General features: G+C 39.2%; 1 protein-coding gene across 1 annotated transcript; it reads left to right on the forward strand.

Annotated features, from left to right (window-relative positions):
* The first annotated feature begins 1,184 nt into the window (after positions 1-1,184).
* On the forward strand, positions 1,185-21,477 carry LOC136875753 (leucine-rich repeat-containing protein 15). The gene is made up of 2 exons (XM_068228117.1): positions 1,185-2,413; positions 21,047-21,477. Exon 1 carries the CDS (start codon positions 1,192-1,194, stop codon positions 2,389-2,391), a length of 1,200 nt encoding a protein of 399 aa, XP_068084218.1. The 5' UTR covers positions 1,185-1,191; the 3' UTR covers positions 2,392-2,413; positions 21,047-21,477.
* The last annotated feature ends 415 nt before the right edge of the window (positions 21,478-21,892 follow it).

Here is a 21,892-nt window from a genome sequence, read left to right on the forward strand (position 1 = left end):
GGCGTGTTGCGGAGCTATCAGGCGCAGAGCTGAGATCGCGAAGGACACACAACAATTATTATTATTATTATTATTATTATTATTATTATTATTATTATTATTATTATTATTATTATTATTATTATTATTATTATTATTATTATTATTATTATTATATTTCAGCCATCTGTGGACGATGCAAAATATCTTCCTCGCGTTTTGTCTTCTTTTTTGATTTTCTGTCTCTCCAATATACAGTAACTTCAACATTTAGCTGTGTTCTTTTCTTCTTTCATCCGACCAGTTTGGGCCCGTTTTCTTTCCTTATAATGCCTTAACTTCCTATACTTATTGCGAAATATAGGCCTGTATAGAAGTTCTGCTTTCGTAATTATCATTTATGCTAAATCCTATTTTTTTTTCACTTCGAGGAACCATCTTATTTGTGTCTTGGAATTTTTGTCAAAATGGTCAATCTTTTAGTCAGTCTTTTCGGATTCTTTCGGACCATGTGACCATAAAAATAAATTCTTCTTTCCGTGAGAGCATCTGGTAATTTTTAAGTTAGGTTATATATTTCTTTATTATTCCTCATCCAAGTACTCCCAGCGTTCCTTTCTCCAAGTATTTTCCTTAATATTTCCCCTTTTCTCTAATTTTTCAATTTCTCAACTTTTAAAGACTAAACTTTACCCTGCATAAAGGCATTCCGGTTTTAGTTTTGTATTTTTGTTTTTAAAGGAAGTGATTATTATTTGTTGTTGTTGGAGTCATCAGTCCATAGACTGGTTTGATGCAGCCCTCCATGCCACCCTATCCTGTGCTAACCTTTTCATTACCGGGCGAGTTGGCCGTGCGCGTAGAGGCGCGCGGCTGTGAGCTTGCATCCGGGAGATAGTAGGTTCGAATCCCACTATCGGCAGCCCTGAAGATGGTTTTCCGTGGTTTCCCATTTTCACACCAGGCAAATGCTGGGGCTGTACCTTAATTAAGGCCACGGCCGCTTCCTTCCAACTCCTAGGCCTTTCCCATCCCATCGTCGCCATAAGACCTATCTGTGTCGGTGCGACGTAAAGCCCCTAGCAAAAAAAAAAAAACCTTTTCATTTCTACGTAACTATTGCATCCTACATCTGCTCTAATCTGTTTTGATTATTATTATCATTATTAAATATTTATTGTGGTATTCTTTCTTCCATAGGCCTTGCTCTGCATGTTCCTGATCTTGACAACAACTTTTGTTGGAGTTGAACTATCTGTGGAGGATAGTTTTTGCCAGATCTGTGAATGTAAAAGGTGGTCTTCTTCTGTGACGGAAGTTTCCTGCTCCCACTTGAGCAATGATTTCTTCATACCGGCTGAAATAAGGACGGGCCTCAGAAAACTCGTACTTTCTCACAATAATTTTTCGTCCATATTTAAAAAGTCTAATGTTGTGTATAGTGGTCTTCGCCATCTAGAATTAACAAATTACAGTATCATTTCAGTAGAGAGAGAAGCATTTCGGTCATTCCCACGTTTGGAATATCTGGATTTAAGTGACAATCTTATCAGATTCCTGGACTCAAACACGTTTGTCACAGATAATTTTCTTCGGACGTTAGTGCTTGCTGGGAACATAATTAGTCTCCCTTATCACAGGCCATTCTTACACGCACCACAGATTCTAAATCTTGACCTTAGTAGGTGTAATATCAATGAATTACCATCAGCTACATTTCGTAATATGACTCGCCTTCTCTCCTTAAATTTGAGCAAAAATTCTATAGATTTATTATATGGGGATGAGTTTGAAACATTAGAAAATTTAACCGAAGTAATTCTAGATGATAATGGATTGAAACTGATTAATCAGAGCACTTTTCGTAAGAATGTGAGATTGAAGAATCTATCACTAAGAGGTAATTATTTCCTAACACTGGATTGCGCAGGTTTTAAATTTCTAAACATTCCATCCTTAGAGATGTTGTGGTTAGATGGCTGTAAGCTCCTATCTCTTCCTAGTTATTCATTTGGAAATTTACAGAACTTAACAACATTGTCAGTGAATGATAACTTCTTGAAGACAATAAACTTCGGTGAAATTCAACATCTTTCGAATCTAAAGCATCTTAGCGTTCTAGAGAACAATCTTCGGTGTGGTTGTGTGGGAGAATACAAACATTTGTGTTGTTCTTGGGATGATTTGGAGATACTTGCTACCTGCAATGATGTAGACTGGAATGATGCTAAGAATACCTCCTGCAATCAAGAGTTTTCCTTTTGGGACTACCTTAAACCTTGGCAATGGAAGGCAGTGGCGTCTATAGCGGGAGGATGTGCTGTTATGGTTGTCATCAGCATACTTCTTGTGAAAGGACCATGCTTGAGGAGAAAAATTGATCTAAACGCTATTGAAAGTATCTACATATAGACTTACAAAGGTTCCGGAAAGGGTAAAATTTCGAAATTTTCGTATGTTTTGCATACCATAAATCAATGTATTCCATTTTCTACTTTGTAAGTAATTTTAGGAACAGTTTTAAGTACAACTGCAGGAGCGTGGCTTCATGGGGAACTGTGAAATTGCCACTGATTCCCCAAAACGCTTTTTATAAATTGAATTTTTCTCTCTAAATTTAGGACCAAAGATGGAAAAGAGTGCAAGTGTTGAAACATTTAAAAATGTGTTTTTTGTTGTAATAAGGGGATGTATTAGCCATGCCGCAAATGGTGATAACTTGTGCATGTGCCTGAGGTTATTAGTTTAGTTGGTACCGAGCTCGATAGCTGAAGTCGCTGAAGTGCGGCCAGTATCCAGTATTCGGGAGATAGTAGGTTCGAACCCCACTGTCTGCAGCCCTGAAAATGGTTTTCCGTGATTTCCCATTTTAACACCAGGCAAATGCTGGGGCTGTACCTTAATTAAGGCGACGGCCGCTTCCTTCCCACTCCCAGCCCTTCCCTATCCCATCGTCGCCATAAGACTTATTGTATCTGTGTCGGTGCGACGTAAAGCAACTAGCAAAAAAAAAAGTTTAGTTGGTAGGACGTTCATCAGGTAGAGCCATAGTCCAATGTGCCCAGCTGAGTTTGGCGAGGAAGGGTGAATGTGCCAACGTCTCACGCTGCAATTATTCTGTGCTTTCCATTGTGTCAGTGTGTTATCACTCATGTATTTTCTCATTTCCGAGCCACTTAATTAAATAAATGAAATTTATAGAAGGTAAACATTGTTATATAAGTATATAAAACGTATTGGATGTAGTATGCTTGCACTTCAGATGCCGTAGGTAATCATTAATTCCCGGTCTCATTTGGTAGAGAATGTTGAAAGTGCCATTGCGCTCGGGAACTCTGTTATTGGCGTTTACTCGAAAACATGTTTCTGGCACTTTCACGCTTTTCCATCTTTGGTTATCAATTATTGAAGAAATGTTTCCACGAAGAAATACATAATACATTCATGGATTTACGATTTAATTATAAGTGGTTTTATTATAAGTTTAGTGTGAGTGAATGTTTAAATGATTCAAGTGGCTTACGTAGGCAAGAGGAAACCATGGTAAGTTGCCCTCTGTTAATTTTTGATTATGGCTAACACAGGTAATAACGTAGCTTTCTCCCTGGGCAGGGTAAACAACCTTCACCTTGATACTGAACCCTCCCACCCTTCTCTTTCCCTGACCCCCTCTCACCCCGCCCGCAGTCATCTGGAGAGAGAATTCTCGTCCTTTCCCCGCTCATTATTGTGTGCCCATGTCAATGCTCAGTCTATAATTGCCCATCACACTGAGCTGAAAGCTATTTTTGAAGGAAGCATGGTAAATGTTGTAGCAATTAGTGAGAGTTGGATGAAGGACTCGGTCCCTCTGAACTCGGTAAATATAGAAGGATTTAATGCAGTTTTTCACAATAGACCGAAGCGCCGTGGAGGAGGAGTAGCTCTATACTACAAAAATAATTTAACGGGGAACTTCGACATTATCTACCGATACCTTAACTGAACATATGTTTGTAGAACTATCTGTTGATAAGACTAAAGTACTGATTGGAGTTGTTTACAAACCACCAAAAGCAGGAAACTTCACAGACTTCGAAGAAGATTTACTAAGACTCCTACCTATCTACGAACATGTACTCATATTTGGCGACTTTAACACAAACCTGTTAATAGACTCCGTTGAAGCAAATCGTTTACAGAACATACTTACCTCTTGTAACATGTCAGTGTTGCCACTTAACCCCACTCACCACGTGCACACGGCTAACGGATCCTCACACACTCTAATAGATTTACTTATCACAAATAATCCTCAGAAAATACTAAAACACGGACAAACTTCTGTACCTGGTATTTCATACCACGATCTCATATATTTAGCTTATTCTTTGAAAGTTCCCAAAACAAAGCCGAAGTGGATAACCTATAGAGACATGAAAAATTTAAATCCTCAACAATTGATACAAGATGCTAATCTCTGCCCGTGGGACGAAATACTGCACTTGACTGACAATGACGAAAAAGTAAAGAGGTTTAACACATTATTTTTGGGATTGTATAACAAACACGTACCTAAACGTACTGCTAGGGTGACTCGCAAAGCTGCTCCATGGTTAACAAATGACATTAAGTCCGCAATGGCTGAACGAGATGCACTACACAGATGTTACAAGCAGACATTATCAACTGAAGATTTTGAAAAGTACCGTGTGCTTAGAAATAAAGTTAAAGAAATAATCAGAAACAAAAAATATGCGTACTTCCAACAATTAGCCAGTAACTTAAACACAAAAAGTACCTGGAAACAACTCAGATCCGTAGGTATTGGGAGGCAAACTACAAACTCCAATACGCATGACATAAATCCAGATGAATTAAATGCCCACTTTACCAGAGAAATAGTTAATACCCACCCTCATATTATACAAACAACAATAAATTCTCTTCAATCTACTCCATTACCACAACGGCCTTTGTTCAAATTTTGTAAAGTAAATGAAAACGATGTAAGAAGAAAACTAACATCAATCAAATCGCAAGCAATCGGAGTGGACGACATCCCGATATCCTTCGTCGTTACCTTGATAGATGTAGTACTGCCAATTTTAACCCACATATGTAACTCATGTCTTTTGGAAGGCTACTTCCCAACTGTTTGGAAGGATGCCTTAATTTTCCCAGTACCAAAAAAATCTCTAGCAAATTCTCCATCTGACTATCGACCTGTCTGTATACTTTCTTCACTTTCGAAAGTCTTAGAAAAACTCATGCATGAACAACTGCTCCAATATTTGATGCATCATTCGTTACTTGATCACCTGCAATCTGGATTTAAAAAAGGACATAGTACATCTACTGCTCTTCTAAAAGTTACGGATGACGTAAGAAAAGCAATGGACGAACGCAAAGTGACCGTGCTCATTCTCCTAGACTTCAGCAGTGCTTTTGACACTATCAGTACGGACATATTAATAGCGAAATTGCATTCCTTCCATTTTAGCCACGCTGCTCTCAAATTGTTCGCTTCCTACCTCCATAACCGACGACAGTGTGTTGTCATGAATGATAAGAGAACGGAGTGGAAGTACAAAGTTAATGGTGTGCCACAAGGTTCTATACTCGGCCCACTGTTGTTTATTTTATATTTGAATGACATCTCTTCTAAGTTGAAAAACTGCAACTACCATCTCTATGCCGACGACCTTCAAATTTACTGTCACACAAAAGTGAATGACATAAATGCAGCTATTGAAAATATGAACCGAAACTTAGAACAGATCAGCTGTTATGCAGCTGAGAATTCTCTCTCCATCAACCCAACGAAAACACAAGCTATTATACTAGGCCAGAGAAAACTGCTTGCCCATCTACACAGTCTACAAATTCCAGTCATTCAACTAAATGGCGTTGCTATCCCATTCTGTAAATCAGTAAAAAGCCTTGGCGTCACTATAAATGAAACTTTAAACTGGGATGAGCATGTCACTAACGTATGCAGGAAAGTTCACTCATCACTTCATCCCCTTAAGATTCACCAGACCGTATTACCTCTCAACTTAAAAATAAAACTGGTTCAAACATTGATACTTCCAATTTTTAACTATTGTGATGTTGTGTTGCTGGATGCTACCAGTGAACAAAATAGGAAATTGCAGAGAGCTTTAAACTCCTGCATTAGATTTATTTTTTCATTGAATTTTGCCTCGCATGTATCCCCTTTTTATGCACAACTTTCTTGGTTAAAAGTAGAGCAGCAGAGGAATCACCATGTATCAACCCTTATCTATAGACTCTTGACCGAAAATATACCTGAATATCTCTCCAGTAATTTCCGTTTTCTATCCTCCTTTCATGACCGTGACACGCGATCTGGGTCAACAATTGCAATACCTCCACATCATACATCTGCCTTCAGTAATTCTTTCCTTGTGTCGGGCGCTAGAATATGGAATGCTTTACCCCCTGAAATTAGAAATTGTTCCTCACTAATTACCTTCAAAAGACAGTCTAAAGATTTCCTCTTGAATACGTAGGCTATATCATGTAGTTATGTGTGAATGTGAGAGTGAATGTCTGGAGTAAATAGTTCCCAAAAGTTTACATAAATTACTGTTATATTTTATGATTTCCACCTAGAATAGTTAATATTGAATTTATTTTTCTAAATTTAGACTTAGGATGTAATCTTTTAGTTTTAGAGTTTATTAAGTTATATTGCTATTATATTATATACACTGTGTTAAGTTTGAATATTAAGTTTGGATTCAGTATTAAGCCGCATAATGTGGTTAAGTGTAAGAGAGGGCCAAGAGCCCTAACTTCGCCACAAATAAAGACATCAATAAATAAATAAATAAATAACATAATAAAGTATAGAGGAGAGTCGTATAATATGGAATACCATTTACTTTTGGCAGTAAAACTTCTTACCGAAATCAGTTATGAAATATAAATAAATATGGTTTGAAAATTCAAATAATTAGCCAAGATTCTCTATGTTTTTAAATTGTAAATTGTTAATGTCTTCACGTCAAAATTATTTCTTTCAAAAAGTTGCACTTGGTGGGTAATATGGAATAGTCGGCTAATATGGAATAGTAGGGTAAATAATATGTAAATTAAAATACAACTTCAATAAATTCATTCAGTTATATTTAAGGAACGTTCTTACAGGTGGACGTACAGAAATTTTAAAAATCGAAAGAATAAAATTGGTAATTAACTTAAATGATAATCTGTATACACTAATTATTCAGTGTTTTCTTTTTACCGTCACTTGTTCATTCAGTGACAAAAGTCACAGAAGCAGAAACTTAGATCTATAGGTAATTAAATGTTATAATATACCAGGATTAATGCAATTAATTTTAATTAATTTTAATTAATTTTAAACGTCATGTTACTTTGAAACTAAAACAGTATTCCATACATCCCGACACACCATGTTGTACAAGAGTTGCTTATATATGTAACATTGGATTTCCCAGGACTAAACTCAGTTTTGGTAATTAATACAAGCTTTAAAAGAATTACCTGCAAAAGCTTTTCAAATATGAAAAACAAATATTCTTGCTGCACGCATTGACCTCACTCACGAGCATGTCGAAACTGAATACAAAGCAACATGAGAACATTTACCGTAATTCGACGAGTTTCCACCTGAGAGGAGTACCTTACAGGCAAGATATTGTGGTATTCCTTATTGCCCGACTATTCCATATTACCCGATTCCCCTCCACATAGTGTAATCCGGTTTATGATTTCAAGAACAGTTTTTGTGGGTATAGAAATTGCGTTTTGTTGCACTGTACAGTACGTCCGCCGCCTTCAGCGTAATTAATTAGTTGTCAAAAGGGGAACGGAATGTGCTCCGTCATGTGGGGCACACAGTTTTTACACGTTGCTAATTGAACTCTTTAATGGAATAAGATTGTAGCCCACAGAAGTATGTTTCTGAGTTTGTTAGTATTTTCTGTAACTATACGGGGAAAATATAACCTGCAAAGTCTTTTAGGTATTGTTTTAGGTAGCTATTGAAATAACTTCTGGCAAATGTGGAGAATATGTTAATTTTTATTATACAAAACTTTCACTCAACTTCTGGGTTTTAAAATTTGTCAAGAGGGTTACTGATAGGGTAATTAAGGCAATTAAGAGTATGGAAATGTTGACAGAAGAGAAAAAAGTACAGTGAGAAAATTAGAGGAGTTCAGAGAAGATGGAAAAAACTCATCATACTTATCTGGAATGTAGTCAAGTGTACTCTCAATATGAATTAAACCCTTAAAAAATCATGGTAATCATTCTTTTCTACTTCATTTTCATCATCTGACTTCAAATTGAAATAAAAAATAGTGATGAAACGTAGGTTTGAACTTAAAAACATTGACTGTATATCAAGTAATGTAGCAGCGTTGATGGATCTCCAATTGGGGTAGTTTTGATGGCCTTTCTTCGCTTTCATGAAAGCTGATAGTCATAATAATAATAATAATAATAATAATAATAATAATAATAATAATAATAATAATAATAATAATAATAATAATAATTTTATGTCCCACTAACTACTTTCACAGTTTTAGGAGACGCCGAAATGCTGGAATTTTGTCCCGAGGAGTTCTTTTTCATGCCGGTAAATCTAACGACACTGGGCTGATGTATTTGACCACCTTCAAATACCAGTGGTCTGAGCCAGGATCGAACCTGCCAACTTGGGCTCAGGAAGCCAGCACCATAACCGCCTGAGCCATTCAACCCCACCTGATAGTCGTACAAGGGCTCATATCACTCACTATACGTTTCAAATATTGCGATTCCCTAAGTTATACAATTCATGGAAGATTTATTTCTTCTCAACTTCTGGAATATATTTGTAACCACGTCTTGCAGCATTAAATGTTAGCATAAACTTTAGCAGGTATAATCTTGTATCCAAGTGTAATATATGCTTGTCCGCTGTTACGCACCTTCTTCCTGTTATTATGTTTCCATTTTTCTGGATATCTTTTAAGCTTTTTGCTTTCATAAGTAATGTTTTCTTCGGTAACCAGACTGCCTCTTTTAACATTAGTCATGTTACCTGGAAATTTCAGATGTAAAAGCTGCTCTCTCTCTCAGTGGCGGCTGGTGCAGAAAATCAGTTGTGTGCTGTAACCCATCCCCCCTCCAAAAATGTTTAGAAACATACTGGTATGTGGTTTTCAAGAAGCTGTCCACTGAGTTTTGCTCACTGAACAAACACGCAAACAACCCCAGCACACATACACATTCCTCATAACAAAACTATAAAACTATATCATTAAACACACAATAACACCTGCAATGTCAAAATATTCACGAATTCAGACACTTAGAGTGAGCGCGCAAAAACAGAACTTCCCAATGTGACCAACATCATTGAAATGAAAGCAGCAAGGCCGTAATGCAAAATTACATGTTATGTTTTTATAGTGATATTTACAAACTAGACATTTTTAATTTAAAAAATCACAATATCATTTCCTTATTTTGACAACATAAAAAGTACAATTTTTATAGTTCATCGATTTACAAATGTGGCTTTGGAATAGGCAAGTGGGTAGTATTCTATCGTCTTTGGTATTAAAAGACCTGGCGGGAACAGCTCTACAGTATTTTGTTTTCCCGTTTGCTTTGAGCGATCCACTCTTAAATACTACCGCCGAGTCAAGAGGGTCACCTGCCACCGTCTCATATCGGTCGTAATGCAAGTGTGACTAGTGCTGCCTCTCTGTGGTCGAACGAAGAATCGCTGTAAAGTGATGTCTTGGCGGTCTTGGCTGTTGCTTCCACAGCCTATCGGAAAAGTTGGGCACGCATGCACAAAAGGCAAAGTTCCTGGATTCTGGCTAAAAGCTTAGAAATACTCGCTGAGCTGCGATCGCACAGCACCCGGCGTGGAGCACATGACTAGTTACCTGATTTTGAAGGGAGCTGAATAATTTCCTATTCTTTGGCTGACGTCTTTTTCAATGCACTGTATTTGATTGCAGACAATATTTTTAAAGAATTTATTTTTCAAATAGGGAATGTGCTGCAGCACTTCAGCACATAAGCTAGGGCCGCCCCTGCTCTCTCTCTAATCAGTTAGGTAAACAGCAGGCCACACAGAAATAATGTCTCCAAGAGCAGTGAGATAGCCTCCTTTTTCCACCCGGAAGTTTGAAACCACTTACAAGACCTTTTATATCTTCATATTTTGTGTTCTAAAAGTCGGTGGACGCAGAGTGGGCCTCGGTCCGACAGCTCGGCACTCCGACTGACCAACCAAGCAGAGGAGGGGTGGCCACGGCTCTAGCGTGGCTCTAAGCCTCTGTATTCGGGAAACGCAGAGGGGCTGGTCTTCACCGTCGTCTGTCCTGAGAATGGTTTTACGTAGTTTTCCATTCTCCTGCATTAAGGCGAATGCTGGGACAGTTCCTAGTACAGATCACGGCCGCTAACCCTCTCACCTTTTCCGCACATCTCCTTCTCCAATACATATGTCCTGGCCTGAGAGACGGCGTCACCGTCTAGCAGGCCCACCTCTCCCTTCAGGGGAGGAATGAAAACATTTAGTACTAGTAGGTAGTGGTAGTGTGTTCAGAACCGAGCTCGATAGCTGCAGTCGCCAGTATCCAGTATTCGGGAGATAGTAGGTTCGAACCCCACTGTCGGCAGCCCTGAAGATGGTTTTCCGTGGTTTCCCATTTTCACACCAGGCCGCTTCCTTCCTAGTCCTAGCCCTTTCCTGTCCCATCGTCGCCATAAGACCTATCTGTGTCGGTGCGACGTAAAGCCAATGGCAAAAAAAAAAAGTGTGTTCAAAAGGGTCTATCCCTCACTTTACTAGTTCCATAAAATTACAGTAGATGGATCAAGTTTACACAATATACACTTGGTTATTTTTCGGACAGAATTAGGAATACTCCCTTATTCCGCGAAGCCCTTCAATTGTTTGTAATTTTTTTTAATTTGTTTTAAGTCGCACCGACACAGATAGGTCTTACGGCAACGATGGGATAGGAAAGGCCTAGGAATAGGAAGGAAGCGGCCGTGGCCTTAATTAAGGTACAGCCCCAGCATTTACCTGGTGTGAAAATGGGAAACCACGGAAAATCCTCTTCAGGGCTACCGACAGTGGGGTTCGAACCCACTATCTCCCGGATGCAAGCTCACACCTGGGCGCCCATAACCGCACAGCTAACTCGCCCAGTCTTTAATTGTTTGTCGCCGGACTGAGTGGCTCAGACGGTTGAGGCGCTGGCCTTCTGATCCCAACTTGGCAGGTTCGATCCTAGCTCAGTCCGGTAGTATTTGAAGGTGTTCAAATACGTCAGCCTCGTGTCGGTAGATTTACTGCCACGTAAAGCAACTCCTGCGGGACTAAATTCCGGCATCTCGGCGTCTCCGAAAACCGTAAAAGTAGTTAGTGGGACGTAAAGCCAATAACATTCTTATTAAATGTTTGTCCTGTACGAGAATGTTCATGTATCCACACACTCTGCGACCAACCTCTCAACATAAAACCAAGTTCATCTGCCATTTCAATACAAACAATAACGTTGTGTGAAACTAAAGGCCGGTATCCAGTGATTAACATTTAACATCAACACGTTAAAAATGATATGTTGACATTGGCCTGTACATGAACATTTTATTCATAGCTGACTTAGTATTTTAACTTGATATGTTGAAGTTAACATATTTAACACGGCGTGTTGTTTTCCGGTGGGATTAGAAAACATGTTAAACTAATTCATTGTTCGTGTGGTATCGGCATAGCTTCGGCAAATTTCATATAGGTAAACTACATTAAAATCATGCCCAGAGATTCTCAGAAAGTTTAAATCCAAACCTGTCTTCTGCTTTAAGCTCATTCAGAATGTCAACCACATCTTGCCTTCTATTTAAATATTATCGTACCCACATTCCCTTTTCATTCCTAACCAAGAAGAGCCGATGACATAAATGTTAGGCCCCTTTAAACAACAACATCATCATCCTCAAGATCCTATAAGAAGGAACAGTGGCAAAACAAAAGCCAAATCTTCATTTTGAGTCTATCGTCATTTTTGAAAATGCAAGACGTCACCTGAACGTATTAACACAAACTGATGTGATGAACTAGCTGTGTATACTCAGTCAATACTGATCTGCATTTCGGGCGGTCGCTCAAGTGGCAGCCTTTTCTTAAATGATTGCACAGAAATTGGAAATGTATTGAACATCTAACTTGGTAAGTTATTCCAATCCTTATCTTCCCTTCCTATAAACGAATATTTGCCCCAATTTTTCCTCTAGAATTCCAGTTTTATCTTCATATTGTGATCTTTCCTACTTTTTTTTTGCTATTTGTTTTACGTCGCACCGACACCGACCTATCTGTGTCGGTGCGACTTAAAACAAATAAAAAAATTACAAACAATTGAAGGGCTTAGCGGAATAAGGGAGTATTCCTAATTCTGTCCGAAAAATAACTAAGTGCATGTTATGTGCGACACGACCAACTCGCCCGGTTCTCCTACTTTTAAAGGACCGGGCGAGTTGGCCGTACGCGTAGAGGCGCGGGGCTGTGAGCTCGCATCCGGGAGATAGTGGGTTCGAATCCCACTATCGGCAGCCCTGAAGATGGTTTTCCGTAGTTTCCCATTTTCACACCAGGCAAATGCTGGGACTGTACCTTAATTCAAGCCACGGCCGTTTTCTTCCAACTCCTAGGCCTTTCCTATCCCATCGTCGCCATAAGACCTATCTGTATCGGTGCGACGTAAAGCCCCTAGCAAAAAAAAAAAAAAAAACTTTTAAAGGCACCACTCAAACTTATTTACCGAGCTCGATAGCTGCAGTAGGTTAAGTAATCCCAGTAATCGGGAGATAGTGGGTTCGAGCCCCATTGTCGGCAGCCCTGAAGATTGTTTTCCGTGGTTTCCCATGTTCACACCAGGCAAATGCCGGGGCTGTACCTTAATTAAGGCCACGGCCGCTTCCTTCCACTGCCTAGGCCTTTCCTATCCTATCGTCGCCATAAGACATATCTGTGTCGGTGCGGCGTAAAGCAAATAACACACACACACACACACACACACACACACACACACACACATATATATATATATATAGCAAACTTATTCGTCTACTAATCTAATTCCACGCCATCTCTCCACTAAAACAAAGGAAGTCAAGTTTAACATGTTTATACATGTGGACATAATGATAAATGAAACAGTATTTAACATTTAACATGTTGGTGGGTTCGATTCCCGGCTCTGCCACGAAATTTGAAAAGTGGTACGAGGGCTGGAACGGGGTCCACTCAGCCTCGGGAGTCAACTGAGTAGAAGGGGATTCGATTCCCTCCTCAGCCATCCTGGAAGTGGTTTTCCGTGGTTTCCCACTTCTCCTCCAGGCAAATGCCGGGATGGTACCTAACTTAAGGCCACGGCCGCTTCCTTTCCTCTTCCTTGTCTATCCCTTTCAAACTTCCCATCACCCCACAAGGCCCCTGTTCAGCATAGCAGGTGAGGCCACCTGGGCGAGGTACTGGTCGTCCTCCCCAGTTGTATCCCCTGACCCAGAGTCTGAACCTCCAGGACACTGCCTTTGAGGCGGTAGAGGTGGGATCCCTCGCTGAGTCCGAGGGAAAAACCGACCCTGGAGGGTAAACAGATTACGAACGAACATTTAAGATATTGTTTAATGTTAATCAGTGGAGACTGGCCTTAAGGGTCAAACTAGCTCGTTGCTAAGGGTTTACGCGCGCGTACGCACCAGTGATATGTTCTCAATAGATTTCTGTTACTACGTTATTTGCTTCAACGATACTACGAAAACACAAACAAGTACTAGAATATGATAAGGGCACACAGACTTCCCGGACGTACTATATAGGATGTCATTGTAACCTTCAACAATGGCAACGTAGTAAGATGCGAAATGTTCAAAAAGAAAGGACTAAATGCTGGATTCAACTTGGTGTGGTCTTGTCGCTAATATCCATGGACAAGGAACATTAGATCTATTGATAGGGCAAATAGGAGTATGGAAGCATTGACAAGACACAAGAGAGAAAGTTCAAAGGGAAAATTCTCAACTCATCATACTTATCTGCAATGTACTAGCAGGTACTCTCGTGATTCCCGAAAGCTTTCTTTCTGTTTTATAAGGCGCAGGCCTAATTTTTATCACAAGACATGTCTCCAAGTCTGAACACTACAAAACAGATTGATCTTGGCTCACTACACTAATCTAAAGGCGCTGAATCTCGTGCTGATCGTATTTCCCGTGTAAAGCCAACGGTTTAGCCTGCAACGCCATCCAATACTTAAATGCCACTTTTGATTTGTGTATGGAAACACAATTGTAAGAATGTTGTTGCTTGGCAACTAATAAGATCGTTCGCGTGCTTTTTAACGATCAGCGTTTCAAGTAAATTGGCAAATACTTCAACACTAGGTTTCTGATAATCTTTACATATTCGTCATGACAAGGGCCCGGATGTATATAGCATGTCATTTTTTTATTTAAATTATTTTGTGGGTTACTGTAGTCACGTCCTTGTTCGTGAACCATGGGCAACGGCTGAGTGGCCTAGTAATTGGTCCTGAGAGTCGGAATACCAGTTGCTGTGGAATGGGAGTGGGCATCTCGGACATATTCTGACTCATGGTCCTCCTTGTGCTCAGGCGGCTAGGACTATACAACCTACCGGTGGTCCATAACCCGTTAGAGGAGAGATCGTCACTTGGACTATGTGCACGTAGGGTAGCATCCTGCTTCATGAATTTACCGAGCTCAGAACATTTTAAGCAAGCCTCGGACCTATGGGAGTAATGGAGTCCCACTCCCATTTGACAGGCGAGGGACTCCTTAGAAACAACTTGGCGAACGAAATGGAATTCGATGAGGAGCTATCAATATTAATGGGGCTTATGGAAGTAAGAAAGTAGAACTGGCTGACTCAGCAAAGAGGATGCATCTGGATGTGCTAGGAGTAAGTGATATTCAGGTAAGGGGAGATAACGAAGAAGAGATAGGAGATTATAAAGTGTACTTGACGGGTGTTAGAAAGGGAAGGGCAGAGTCTGGAGTAGGGCTCTCTGTCAGGAATACCCTTGCACGCAACATAGTTTCTGTTAGGAGGAGGAATTAGGACTAGAATTGTCTCCGTGTATTCACCATGTGAGGATGAAGTTGACAAGTTTTATGAAGCATTGAGTGACATATTGGTCAGGGTCAACAGCAAGGATAGAATAGTGCTAATGGGCGATTTCAATGCGAGAGTTGGGAATAGAACTGAAGGATACGAAAGGGTGATTGGTGAATGTGGGGAAGATATGGAAGCTAATGGGAATTGGAAGCGTTTGCTGGACTTCTGTGGTAGTATGGGTTTAGCTGTTACGAATACATTCTTCAAGCATAAAGCTATTCACCGCTACACATGGGAGGCTAGGGGTACCAGATCCATAATAGACTATATCTTAACAGACTTCGAATTCAGGAAATCTGTTAGGAATGTACAAGTTTTCCGCTGATTTTTCGATTATACAAACCACTATCTGATCTGTAGTTAACTAAGTATCTAGGCCTAGAGTAGAGAAAGTGAAATCTGTCTGTAAACGAATAAGGGTAGAAAATCTCCAGGACGAGGAAATTAGACAGAAGTACATGGATATGATTAGTGAGAAATTTCAAACAGTAGACAGTAAGCAGGTTCAGGATATAGAAAGTGAATGGGTGGCATACAGGGATGCTGTAGTAGAAACAGCAAGGGAATGCCTAGGAACAACTGTGTGCAAAGATGGGAAAAGGCGAACATCTTGGTGGAATGATGAAGTGAGAGCAGCTTGTAAACGTAAAAAGAAGGCGTATCAGAAATGGCTCCAAACAAGGGCCGAGACAGACAGGGATTTGTACGTAGATGAATGAAACAGAGCGAAACAAATAGTTGTTGAATCCAAAAGGGAGTCACGGGAAGAATTTGGTAACAACCTGGAAAGGCTAGGTCAAGCAGCACTGAAACCTTTCTGGACAGTAATAAAGAAAGGAAGGGAGGGAAAAAGGAAATGAACAGTGTTTTGAGTAATTTAGGTAAACTCATAATAGATTACAGGGAATCACTGGAGAGGTGGAGGGAATATTTTGAACATCTTCTCATTGTAAAAGGAAATCATCCTGGCGGTGTTGCGAACAGCCAAGCTAATGGGGAGGAGGAAAATGATGTTGGTGAAATTACACTTGAGGAAGTGGAAAGGATGGTACATAAACTCCATTGTCATAAAGCAGCAGGAATAGATGAAATTAGACCTGAAATGGTGAAGTATAGTGGGAAGGCAAGGATGAAATGGCTTCATACAGTAGTAAAATTAGCATGGAGTGTTGGTAAGGTACCTTCAGATTGAACAAAAGCAGTAATTACACCTATCTATAAGCAAGGGAAGAGGAAGGATTGCAACAACTATCGAGGTATCTCATTGATTAGTATACCAAGCAAAGTATTCACTGGCATCTTGGAAGGGAGGATGCGATCAGTCGTTGAGAGGAAGTTGGATGAAAACTAGTGTGGTTTCAGACCACAGAGAGGCTGTCAGGATCAGATTTTCAGTATGCGCCAGGTAATTGAAAAATGCTACGAGAGGAATAGGCAGTTGTGTTTATGTTTCGTAGATATAGAGAAAGCATATAACAGGGTATCGAGGGAAAAGATGTTCGCCATACTGGGGGAATATGGAATTAAAGGTACATTATTAAAATCAATCAAAGGCATTTATGTTGACAATTTGGCTTCAGTGAGGATTGATGGTAGAATAAGTTCTTGGTTCAGGATACCTTCAGGGGTTAGACAAGGCTGTAATCTTTCACCTTTGCTGTTTGTAGTTTACATGGATGATCTGCTGAAAGGTATAAAATGGCAGGGAGGGATTCAGTTAGGTGGAAATGTAGTAAGCAGTCTGGCCTATGCTGACGACTTGGTCTTAATGGCAGATTGTGCCGAAAGCCTGCAGTGTAATATCTTGGAACTTGAAAATAGGTGCAATGAGTATGGTATGAAAATTAGCCTCTCGAAGACTAAATTGATGTCAGTAGGTAAGAAATTCAACAGAATTGAATGTCAGATTGGTGATACAAAGCTAGAACAGGTCTATAATTTCAAGTATTTAGGTTGTGTGTTCTCCCAGGATGGTAATATAGTAAGTGAGATTGAATCAAGGTGTCGTAAAGCTAATGCAGTGAGTTCACAGTTGCGATCAGCAGTATTTTGTAAGAAGGAAGTCAGCTCCCGGACGAAACTATCGTTACATCGGTCTGTTTTCAGACCAACTTTGCTTTACGGGAGCGAAGGCTCAATGGACTCAGGATATCTTATTCATAAGTTAGAAGTAACAGACATGAAAGTAGCAAGAATGATTGCTGGTACAAACAGGTGGGAACAATGGCAGAAGGGTACTCGGAATGAGGAGATAAAGGCTAATTTAGGAATGAACTCGATGGATGAAGTTGTACGCATAAACCGGCTTCGGTGGTGGGGTCATGTGAGGCGAATGGAGGAGGATAGGTTACCTAGGAGAATAATGGACTCTGCTATGGAGGGTAAGAGAAGTAGAGGTAGACCAAGACGACGATGGTTAGACTCAGTTTCTAACGATTTAAAGATCAGAGGTATAGAACTAAGTGAGGCCACAACACTAGTTGCAAATCGAGGATTGTGGCGACATTTAGTAAATTCACAGAGGCTTGCAGACTGAACGCTGAAAGGCATAACAGTCTATAATGTATGTATAAAAGCTAAGCATGATTTTATCTACGGTGTCGAAAATTACGCAATTTTCACGGGTCATATTGATTTATATTTTGACTCTCTTAACCTTTTTGTCATTTTCCGGTAATTCTTCATATTATGGTCATATTATTTCCCCGTGAATTTTCGTGTTCTTGTCATATTTTTTTCCTTTTATTCCATTTTCGCATACCTGCTTTCAGTAGTTTAAAATACGGATTTTTCACTTGTCCTACATTCTTGTCTGTAATTTCTTACATTATCTTTCTTAGAAATAGATTTATGTGAATTAGGAGGGTAAGCTGTATAGAAAGAGACAGATGCGTGTAAAGCGACATATTGGTGAGCCTCAATTGAACTCTAATTATTTGACGTGTTTCAAATGTGGCCCAATAACATCCTGCGACGATGAGCAGTCTTTATCCCGTTACAAGTCAATGTTGCATGAAAATAGAAGATCATTCCCATTTGAAAACTTTAAAATACATGTAAATTTCAATTACAATTCTTTCTGATCACCCATCAGAATGTGACATTTATTTCGTACTGTTCAGAGTCGAGAGTTGCCTTTGGAATGAGTGATTAAATAAATTCAAAATATAATAATAAAATTAATATAATTATTTATTATTATTATTATTATTATTATTATTATTATTATTATTATTATTATTATTATGTACGCCTCCGTAGCATAACGGTTAGTGTTATTGGCTGCCGTCCTCGGGGGTCCGGGTTCGATTCCCGGTGCTGCCAGAAATTTAAGAATGGCAGGAGGGCTGGTATGTGGTTAAAATAGTACATGCAGCTCACCTCTATTGGGGGTGAGCCTGAAAAGAGCTGCACCACCTCGGTATGAGGACACGAGTTTGCTTGCTATTATTATTATTATTATTATTATTATTATTATTATTATTATTATTATTATTATTATTATTATTATTATTATTATTATTATTATTATTATTATTGTTGTTATTGAATGTTCTATATTTTAAAAGTATAGTTTCGATATAGGCTAATGTTGAAGATTTTCAAAATGTGACCAAAAGTTTGTAAGTCATATCTATTGTCACATTTGAATATATTTTAGGTCATAAACGTCCGGGCGCTAGTCACAACTTTTATTGTAACATCAGATGTAATACCCGTCGCTGACGGGATATTCATATAGCATGTGCAAACTTATCTAATTCCCCGCTACTTTCTGCCAATATTCAGGCAGGCTGTTTTACTCGGGACGCAGCAGTAATAATAATAATAATAATATAACTACTACTACTACTACTACTACTACTACTACTACTAATAATAATAATAATAATGGCGTATGGCCTCCGGAGAGGTCTGGTGCAGGTCTTTTTCTAGTAGACGGCCTATTAGGCGACCTGCATGTCTGTGAAGATGAGGGTCCTACCTAGGATGATTTCTAATGTTGAATACGCCACACACACCCAGCCCCGAGCCATTGGAATTAACCAATTAAGGTTAAAATCCCCGACCCGGCCGGGAATCGAACCCGGGACCCTCTGAACCGAAGGCCAGTACGCTGACCATTCAGCCAACGAGTCAGACGACGCAGCAGTAATCCCATCTATCAGAGATGAGTGACAGCAGAAGAGACAAATCGCATCACAACAAAGATCAATGTAATGTTATTGTTGATCTAGTAATGGGAATATCGAATGTTTTAAACTGTCGGTAGACTACCGATTGTGAAGCGTGACTATCGAATGAAAACATTCGATAGTTTTCATTCGGTTTGAAATCGGTTATAAAGTAGTAATATAGGTTTTGTACTGCAGTAGGACTAGTAACTAGTAATAAGTCATTTGCTAGTAACTACCGAGATGTGGATTGTTGCATTATACTACCAATTTTTATAGCGTGTTTCGTTTGTTGGTCGTGATATATGCAGAAATATTGAGACCAAGACACGTTACACAATATTCAAGTGAAGTGATTGGAAACTGAAATACCTACGTTGGTCTGTAAAATAAGATAAAATGTCCTGATTAAAGTAATTGTGGTCATTATGTTTCTTTTTCAATAAAATGCATTTTTGTCCCCAACCACAAGTTAATGAATGTAAGATCGTCTGTTCATAAAATAGCAAATATCAGGTAATTTCAGACGAAGGTTAGGTTTAAACCTTACTGTAATGACACCACATATCAAAGTAATGTGAATACAGCAAACTAAACTAAATGACAAAAACAACATATTTTTCTAGGAACAAGTAATAGAGCATATATTAATTTTTTAATAAATGCCATTCGTTTAAGGTTAATGTTCAATCAGTGGTTCATAATTAGTATATGGAAAATATTATAAAAACTATACCATGATTTTCTATTGATAAAGTGCACAATAATAAAATTGCATTTATCACTATACGACTCTGAGTCAGATATCTATTCACTTATAATAAATGACTGACTTCACTCCATAACGAAAGAGGATACCGATTTCAGCGATGGCTAGTGGAAACAATTGGAATTTGCGATCCGAATGAAAAACCGAATGCAAACGGAAACAATCGGTAGCGGTAGTTAACGCATATCAAATAATTCGATAGTTTTCATTCGATAGCCCCGTCAATATGTTGATCAGTTTTGTGAGCTTTCGATATTGCAGTAATTCAAATTTCGTTTTTACCGACTGTGTGATATTAGGGCATCTAATGTAAAGGGAGTCCTTCCTTCTTTCATGCCCCCTCTTGTCATTATTCAAGCGATCTTTCCTATACGATTTTTTTCTCTCTTTTTATAATCTTCTTCACAACTTTCCGCACGACATGGACCGATGACCATGCTGTTTTACATTATAAGACAATTATGACAAAAACCATCGCCAGTTAACATAACTGAACAATATTTCCATGTTAGCAATGCTCGGTGTTGATAAGGACTACGCAACAAACGTCTAAATTCATCAATTAATTCTCTTATCATAGTCGGTAAAACTGTATAAGACATATGTGAACGGAAATTGTATTTTCTATAACTTTTGTCATGTAGTAGGCCTATTGTTCGATAGGACTAATAACATAGGCATTTAAAAATTAAATTTTAAGTGCTTCCCCTAAATTATCATTTCATCCAGCATGAATAAATTTGTTCATAGCTTAGACCAGGGATGGCGAACATATGACACGCGTGCCACTAGGTGACACGCGAACACGACTTCTATGGCACGCCGCACGATATAGTAACATACGGTATTTTGACGCTTGTAACATGTAATAGTAATAATAATTACAATGTTACTGGCTTTACGTCCCATTAACTACACTTTTACGGTTTTCAGAGTCGCCGAGGTGCCAGAATTTAGTCCCGCAGGAGTTCTTTTACTTGCCAATAAATCTACCGACACGAGGCTGACGTATTTGAGCATCTTCAAATACCACCGGACTGAGCCAGGATCGAACCTGCCAAGTTGGGGTCAGAAGACCAGTGCCTCTAGCGTCTGAGCCACCCAGCTCGGCCAACATGTAATAAAGAGGTCGAAAATCTACCAACGTAATGTGGAACAGGACATCTTGAGAGCGCTGATTAATAGAATCGGCGATGGTCGGATTCGACTGAACGGATGACATCATCATTATGTCACAATTAATTCTATGGCCATATTTTTTTTACAAATTGTATTAGGTTAAAACAAAAATATATCTTATTCTTAATATTTACCTGTTTATTGAAATGTGATTTTCAGTGATGTTTGCAAAATAAAATCATGAAACATCCAGTCGCAACGATTTATATGTGATGCAATATTTCTTGCTGTTTACTTTACCTCGCACCGACACAGATAGGTCTTACGGAGACGTCGGGACAGGAAAGGCCTAGGAATAGGAAGGAAACGGCCGTGGCCTTGATTAAGGTATAGCCCCAGCATTTGCCTGGTGTGAAAATGGGAAATCAAGAAAAACCATTTTCAGGACTGCCGACAGTGGGGTTCGAAACCACTATCTCCCCGATATCTCTCCACTATCTCCCGGATATCTCTCCAGCAATGTAATACCTAATGTAGTCAAATAAGGGGTTTAATGATGATCTTAAAGGAAAATAACCGATGGCACACTAGACATTAAAATGTAATGAACAAGACATAAACTGACACGCTAGACGGAAAAGGTTTGCCATCCCTGGCCTA

The sequence above is a fragment of the Anabrus simplex genome, chromosome 6 (genome assembly GCF_040414725.1).
Source record: "Anabrus simplex isolate iqAnaSimp1 chromosome 6, ASM4041472v1, whole genome shotgun sequence".
NCBI classification, from domain to species: Eukaryota; Metazoa; Arthropoda; class Insecta; order Orthoptera; family Tettigoniidae; genus Anabrus; species Anabrus simplex.

What these genes read in the sequence shown, in the direction of transcription:
- LOC136875753 (XM_068228117.1), top strand. Translation starts at nt 1,192, where the DNA reads ATGTTCCTGATCTTGACAACAACTTTTGTTGGAGTTGAACTATCTGTG.